The sequence below is a fragment of the Crocodylus porosus genome, unplaced genomic scaffold (genome assembly GCF_001723895.1).
Source record: "Crocodylus porosus isolate Cpor-Errol unplaced genomic scaffold, CroPor_comp1, whole genome shotgun sequence".
Taxonomy (NCBI): Eukaryota; Metazoa; Chordata; order Crocodylia; family Crocodylidae; genus Crocodylus; species Crocodylus porosus.
This window is the reverse complement of record NW_017728886.1, coordinates 194080379-194087490: the sequence shown is the minus strand read 5'-3', so window position 1 is coordinate 194087490 and position 7112 is coordinate 194080379. Positions and strand designations below refer to the sequence as shown.

At 46.2% G+C, this 7112-nt stretch overlaps 1 protein-coding gene across 8 annotated transcripts in view; it reads left to right on the top strand.

Moving 5' to 3' along the window:
• The window catches only part of TRAPPC8 (trafficking protein particle complex 8), a 104679-nt gene that overhangs the window by 32022 nt on the left and 65545 nt on the right, over nucleotides 1-7112 (top strand). For 5 of the 8 annotated variants that reach the window (XM_019547487.1, XM_019547440.1, XM_019547432.1 and 2 more), the window contains exon 3: nucleotides 2427-2510. The exons of the other annotated variants lie outside the window; for them this stretch is intronic. In XM_019547487.1, coding sequence (XP_019403032.1) covers nucleotides 2427-2510 — 84 coding nt within the window. The remainder of the gene's footprint in view (nucleotides 1-2426; nucleotides 2511-7112) is intronic. 8 annotated transcript variants of the gene reach the window in all.

Here is a 7112-nt window from a genome sequence, read left to right as displayed (position 1 = left end):
TGAACCTGTTTAGCCTCCACAAGAGAAGGTTAAGGGGGGACCTTGTGGCCTGCTACAAAATGGTCAGGGGGGACCAGCAGGTATTGGGGGAGTCCCTGTTCCCCCGTGCGCAGCCAGGAGTGACCAGGAATAACGGTCACAAGCTGGCAGAGAGTAGGTTTAGATTAGATATTAGGAGGCGCTACTTCACAGTCAGGGCGGCTAGGGTCTGGAACCAACTTCCAAGAGCAGTGGTGCAGCTTGCCGGGGTCATCTGACCCCGGTGCTCTTTCCTGCCAAGGCAGGGGGTCGGACTAGATGATCTACCTAGGTCCCTTCCGACTGTAAGCTACTATGAAACTATGAAACAGAAGTCTCTCCAGTGGATGCCTCTTGTAGCTACTGTCAGGCGCACCTGCCTGGTACAGGTCTCAAGTTGCCAAAGTGACTGTATTTGTGGGCTTGGTGTGAATGGGAGGGGATGGATGATGTGCTTGTAAGCGTTTTGTACTGGGAATGCCAGGTTTACATGTAGACATGATCAAAAAGGTTAAATGTACTTAAATTTAAGTATAGATTTTTTTTTTTTTAAATTAACTTTTAATTTTATCAGTGTGATATTCTGCCCCCTCTCCCACTTCCCTGGCCCCTCCCCTCATGCCATATGCCTAACATCCAGCATGCGTTGGAGTTTACTGCTACATTAGGGTATTTTTGAAGCCATCTCTGTGCATAGGTCCGGATGTCCCACCAAGAAACAAGCAGCGCCTGCACTAAGCTGTCAGATCTGCTAGTTTGAGGGCTGGAATGGGCAGGGCTTATTTCTTGATAGTGTGCTCAGGAGACAGTTTAGAGACACAGTAAGGCTTTGAGAAGCATACCTCAGACTTCTTTTTGATCTGTGAGGGTTAGCAGCCAGCATGTTGTAGAAGTAGGCTGTGTGTAGAGAACTGAAAAGGAATACAACATAAAGGTATCTTTTAAGTTAAATCTGTAACTAGTATGAAAACTCTCAGCAGGAAAATGGATAACTTTGACTTCTAAGTCTTAAATGCTATAGCTTCTTGGAAAAAAACCCCACCCTTTTATTTAGAGCTCAGATTTCTGCTTAAGTTTGCGAAGACTGCTTACATTGTGAAGACTGTGGAAAGATGGAGAATCCATTTAAATGCATGTGCACTTTCCACCTTTCAGGGACCAGGTTATCTTATTCTTGTGGGGTCTGTACTACTCCAAACATTGCATTATTCAGGATATCTGAATAAAAGACTGAAATGCTTTGCTCTGCAAATGGTTACCTGGGTCAAGTTTGGATCCATAAGTGGCTTAAAATGTAGAATGTTTCCATTTCTTTTTTTGGTCTTCAGATTTATATTTTTAAGTTTGTCAGTTCCACTTAGGCTGGACACATGGTTCCCTGACAACATAGGGAGAGTTGGGTATTCTGGCTGTATGAACCTGCAGTGTTGTCTTTCAATTTAATTATTAGTCTTAATACATTTTTGCTTTAGAGCACTGTGGGGAACCAAGTATGTATTGCCAAAATAGATCTACTTTTGACTGGCATGAATCTGATATGTAGCAGAGCATATCAGACTTCCTGGTCTTTGTGCTAGAGAGCTGTTAAGAAAACTACACACAGTGGTACCCCCTCATGAGACAGTAAGCTTCAGTGACTTTTTTTCTTAATATTGCTGGGGAGTATTATTGCAAGTATGTAAGCTTCTATTAGCAGTCCCAGCACCCATTTTCAGCATGTGAACCATGAAATACTTCAGCATCTTTTGAATTTAACTGCTATCGTTGCTTGTAGTAGATAAAATGACTTGTTTACTGCATAGTAGCATATGGCATTTCACACCATGCATTTGTTTGTTTTTTTAGCAAGAACATTGCGTCCGTTTTATTTATTAAGGATAAGGAAGTATCCCATCAGTTAGCTCTCAAAAATGAAGAAAACTCACCCTAAGAAGCCGATGCCAACAAACTATAAATCATATAGTAGAAAACATTTATGAATAGTAGCTCATCTTTTTGTTAAAACCTTGTCTTCATAATTTGAGAAATTTTGGCAAAAGATTAAATGCATAAAGCATTATATCACCTCAAGGGAAAATATGGGAGAGAAAATATATGAATTTTTAACATATGGTTCTGAAACTCTTGTTGCAACCCCCCCTGGTTTTTTTTTGTTTTTGTTGACCTCTGTACAAGTTTGGGTTGCACCACAGATAAAAGCTGAGCCTTGTAACAGTGCTGTCAAACTTGTACTGTCAAACTTGAAGTGTCACAGTGCTTTTGGTTAATGGGAGGTAAATAGCTTTAGTCACCAATGGGCCCCTCTGGTACAGTGTTGTAGTCTTTCATGATACCCAAACAGAAGAGCAGTTAGTGTGTATATGCACTTGATCCTTCTTAGCTTAATAACACCCTGTTTTTTCTGTCAGATCGCTCAGTTAAAGCTAATGTTCCTTGGTACAGTAATTGGAAAGAAACACTGATGGAACTGAACGCATCCACGTTTTACACAGGTATCTCTCTTGTGGCTGGTACAGATTTGCCAAATTGCCCTCTTACTCCTTTTCCATGTCCCTCAGTTCACCTCTCCTTAGCATCTGCTACAGCTATTTTTTAGCACTTCCCTTGGCATAGATGCGTGTTCCTCACTTTTTTTTTTTCAAAAACAAAAACTTGGTGATGGTTTTGTGACTTCTTTATTTATTCCTTTTTCCATATTTCTATTCTTGCTGTTAACCTAAATCATTTGGTCATTCCATAGGGTCAGACTGAATGCAAAGTAAAGAGAAACTGAGTTCTTGTACTCGGGGGAGGGGGACTGGCGGGGATGGCTATTTCTTGTTTGGTCCTATGGAATTGTGCACTTGGAGAGTTCCAGTGTTTCAAATGAAAATAGTTTCTGCTTCTCTTATTACGTGGGTAGTAATGCTTAATAGTTTTAAAGCTAGTAATATAACTTTGGTAATGGTGTAGCAGCTCCTTTGTCCTGTGGGTGTGTTCAATCTGGGTTTTTTAATTAAATATCAGGAGCACAAATTTATTTTAATGCAGTTTTTGGGTTGTAATAAGAATGTTATTGCTAAGAAACAAGTTGGCTTTCACTTCCTGATAATTGATAATGTAATAAAACACCCCCTTATGGAAAATAAAATAATTAGATAAGTGATCTTAAATATTTAACTTGCTCATTTTACAATCTTCACCCCCCTAACTGTGGCTTACTATCAAGAATTGCCTGATACTACTTGCTTACAAGGTGCTAAATGCTGCCTTTTTCTGAATGTGATTCATGAATTTTCTTATTTTGCTTTAGTATCAGATGGTTTTCTCCGGAGAAATACTATTTCACTAGGTTATGGCTGCTTAGAAAAAGTATATGCCAAATACTCATAAAAAATGTTCGGTCACTTTCCAGCTAGCTCATTTAAACTTCAGGTGTGCTTATTCAGTGGTATGTAGATCTTGTGCATTATAGCGAAGGTTGAAAAGAACATGGTGCTATACAGGCAGTCCTCAGACTTACAGCCCAGTTGGTTCCTGAAAAGTGAGTCTTAAGTCGAGATGTTGTAACTCAGAACCAGTATTCCCATAGGAACAATGTTATAAATGGGGAATTGGTTCCTTTTTCATGGTTGACACAGCTGTGTCCAGCTGGTAAGTCTGTTGTTGTGGCGGGGAGGGAAGGAATGTAAGGCGAGGCAGATAAATGCCCCTGCAGTGAGGGAGGCATTGGGGCTGGGGCTGGAACCTGGGCTGGTGCAAGTGCTGCTCAGGGAGGGGGTGGAGCAGCTTGCGCTGCTACATGCTGCTGGTCCAGGAGCTGCTTGTGTGGAGGCTTGCCACCAGCTCTTGCCAGTGGTTTGCCAGGGCTGTGCCATGCAGAAGGTGCTGGGAGCAGGGCCTTTGCCCCCCTGCTGCTTGCCCAGGTGGTACGGGGCCGGCACGAGACTGAGCTGTTGTGCTGCCTCTGGGCAAGCAGTACTCCCGGACGAGCAGTGGCTTCACCTCAGCTGGGAGTGGTGGCAAGGCATGAGGGGGAGGCCTTGTGCCACCTGAAAGCTCAGAGCAGCCCCAGCCCCTGCTCTGGCACCTGTCCTGACCTGATCTGGAGACTGACACCCCTCTTTCCCCACCCCCAACGTCTTGCTGCTGCTCACCCAACTGAGGTGAAGCCACTACCCATGGGGGAGGCTGGGCTGGCTCCTGCTGCTGCACTTGTCCAAAGGCAGTGCAGTGGCTCAGTCTTGTGCTGGCCCTGCTTTGGCTGGGCAAGTGGCAGGGGGGCATAGCCCCCACTCCCAGCACTTTCCGCTCGGCACAGCCTCAGCCATGTGCAGATCCTGGGCACGTGCTCCCATCCCATGCCCTCCCAGACTGGTAGCAGGAGAGGCAATAACAGCCGCTGGACAGTGGCATGAGCTGCCCTATCCCCTCCCTGGGCAATGCTTTCCCCAGCCCTAGCCCCAATCCCTCACTGTGGGGGCATTGATCTTCCCCCTACACCCCTTCCCTCCCCCCCTCCAACCACAACAGACTTACCAGCTGGATGCAGCTGTGTCGACCATTGTAACGGTGAAAGTGGTGTGGGAATCTTGAAACGGTGTCAGTTTACAAATGTAAATGCCGTTTGTTATAACTCAGTTGTAACTTGAGGACTACCTATATTCTAAAGCAGTGGTTCTCAATGTTTTTTGTACCAGAACCCATTTGTAAACATAGATGGCCAGCCCCAACCTAGTGTTTCTCACTTCCGACTGGCTGCCTCCAGGCCCCAGCCCCTCAGTGTGTGGGGTAGGGGGGCCCCAAGCAGCCCCTTGCAGGCTGGAACTCTGCCAGCCTGCAAGGGAAGAGCTATGGTTTACCATACTTTTTTTTTTTTTTAAGTTTGTTTGCGACCTTTTCATATAGTCTAGCAACCCACTTTTGGGTCACGACCCATAGATTGAGAAACACTGTTCTGAAGTGAGCCTAGCTTGTCTCTAGATAAATGTAATATAATATTTAATATAGGATCTTGAATAGACTATTCACTGATTCTGTGTACTGTAAATAATAATTACTTTCTGTATTTGTTTACTATTCTAAGTATCTTATGTTAGTTGTGGATTGCTAAATGGTTTGCATATGATTGTTGTACTTAACCAGCTGGAACACCCTAGCTTTTTCATCCCCTAGGTTCTTACCAGGCTAAATAATTATCTGTAAGATGCTCCAGACTGTGGGGATACTTATTGATAATACTTATTGCATTGTTGGATCAGGAGGGCGGATTTTTTTTGAGCAAAGGAGACTAGTTGGGAAGGCACTGAGGTCCCAAAGGGGTGGGGAGTTGGGAGTCAAAGAAGAGTGGTCATTCCTGAAGGAGACGATCCTCCAAGCCCAAAGGGTGGCAATCCAAACACGGAACAAAGGGGTGCTCAAAAGCCCCCATGGCTAATCAAAAGCATCCAGGAATGTCTCAAAGCTAAAAAGGAGGCGTATATCCAATGGAAGGGAGGGGCCATCACCAGGGATGACTCTACCTCTGTTGCTTGGGATTGTAGGGGGGCTGTTAGGAAGGCTAAGACAGAGATGGAACTGGGACTAGCAGCCCGGATCAAGGATAACAAGAAGTCCTTTTTTAAGTACATAGTGGGTAAAAAGAAGGTTCTGGGTAATGTGGGGCCTCTGCAGGACACATTAGGAAATCTGGTGGTCTTACCAGATGACAAACCTAACCTATTTAACAATTTCTTTGCCTCCATTTTTCTGAGCAGGAACCAGGTCATCCACCCCACTGGGATCCCCAGTGGTCCCGGGGAGGCACAGCCAGGCCCAGGGTCAGAGAGGACCTAGTTGGGGAACTTCTGGTGGGAGTAGACATGTTCAAATCAGCAGGTCCTGATGATCTGCACCCCAGAGTGCTGAGGGAATTAGCAGAGGTCATTGCGGGACCCCTGACATGGCTTTATGAGCACTTGTGGTGCTTTGGTGAGGTGGTCCCCATTTTCAAAAAAGGGAGGAAGGTAGACCCAGGAAATCATAGGCCTGTTAGTCTTACTTCGGTCCTGGGGAAGTTCTTTGAGAAAATTATCCAGGTGCACATCTGCGAGGGGCAAGCAGGGGAGTGTATGCTTAGGGGCAATCAACACGGGTTCGTTAGAGGCAGGTCCTCTCAGACCAACCTGGTGGCCTTCTATGACCAGGTCACAGAATCTTTGGATGCAGGTATCGTGGTGGACATAATCTTTCTGGATTTTTAGGAAGGCCTTCTACACCGTCTCTCACCCCATTCTCGTTAAAAAATTAGCAGATTGTGGTGTCGGTGCCTACACAGTCAGATGGGTTGCCAGTTGGCCGGAGGGCTGCACCCAAAGAGTGGTGGTGGATGGGTCATTTTTGACCTGGAGGGATTTTGGGTAGTGGGGTCCCCCAAGACTCAGTCATCAGGCCCGCACTGTTCAACATCTTCATCAGCAACTTGGACGAGGGGGTGAAAAGCACCTTGTTCAAATTCGCAGACGACACTAAGATGTGGGGAGAAGTGGACATGCTAGAAGGGAGGGACAGGCTGCAATGGGATCTGGACAGGTTGCAGGGGTGGGCAGATGAGAATAAGGTGGGATTCAATACTGACAAGTGCCAGGGGACTTCACTTAGGAAGAAAGAACCGGCACCATACCTACAGGCTGGGGAACTCCCTTCTTATCAGCACAGAAGCAGAAAAGGATCTTGGAGTCATAGACTCCAGGATAAACGTGGGCTGCCAATGTGGGGATGTGGTCAGGAAGACTAACCGCACCTTGTCATGCATCCATAGATGCATCACAGGCAGATCCAAGGAGGTGATCCTCCCCCTCTATGCGACACTGGTCAGGCTGCAGTTGGAGTACTGCGTCTGATTTTGGGCGCCGTGCTTCAGGAGGGATCTGGACAACATAGAGAGGGTCCAGAGGAGGGCCACTCGCAGGATCAGGGGGCAGCAGGGCAGGCCCTACGAGGAGAGGCTACGAGACCTGAACCTGTTCAGCCTCCACAAGAGAAGGCTGAGAAGGGATCTGGTGGCCATTTGTAAACTGGCCAAGGGGGACCAGCGGGCAGTGGGAGAGTCCCTGTTCCCCCAAGCACTATTGGGA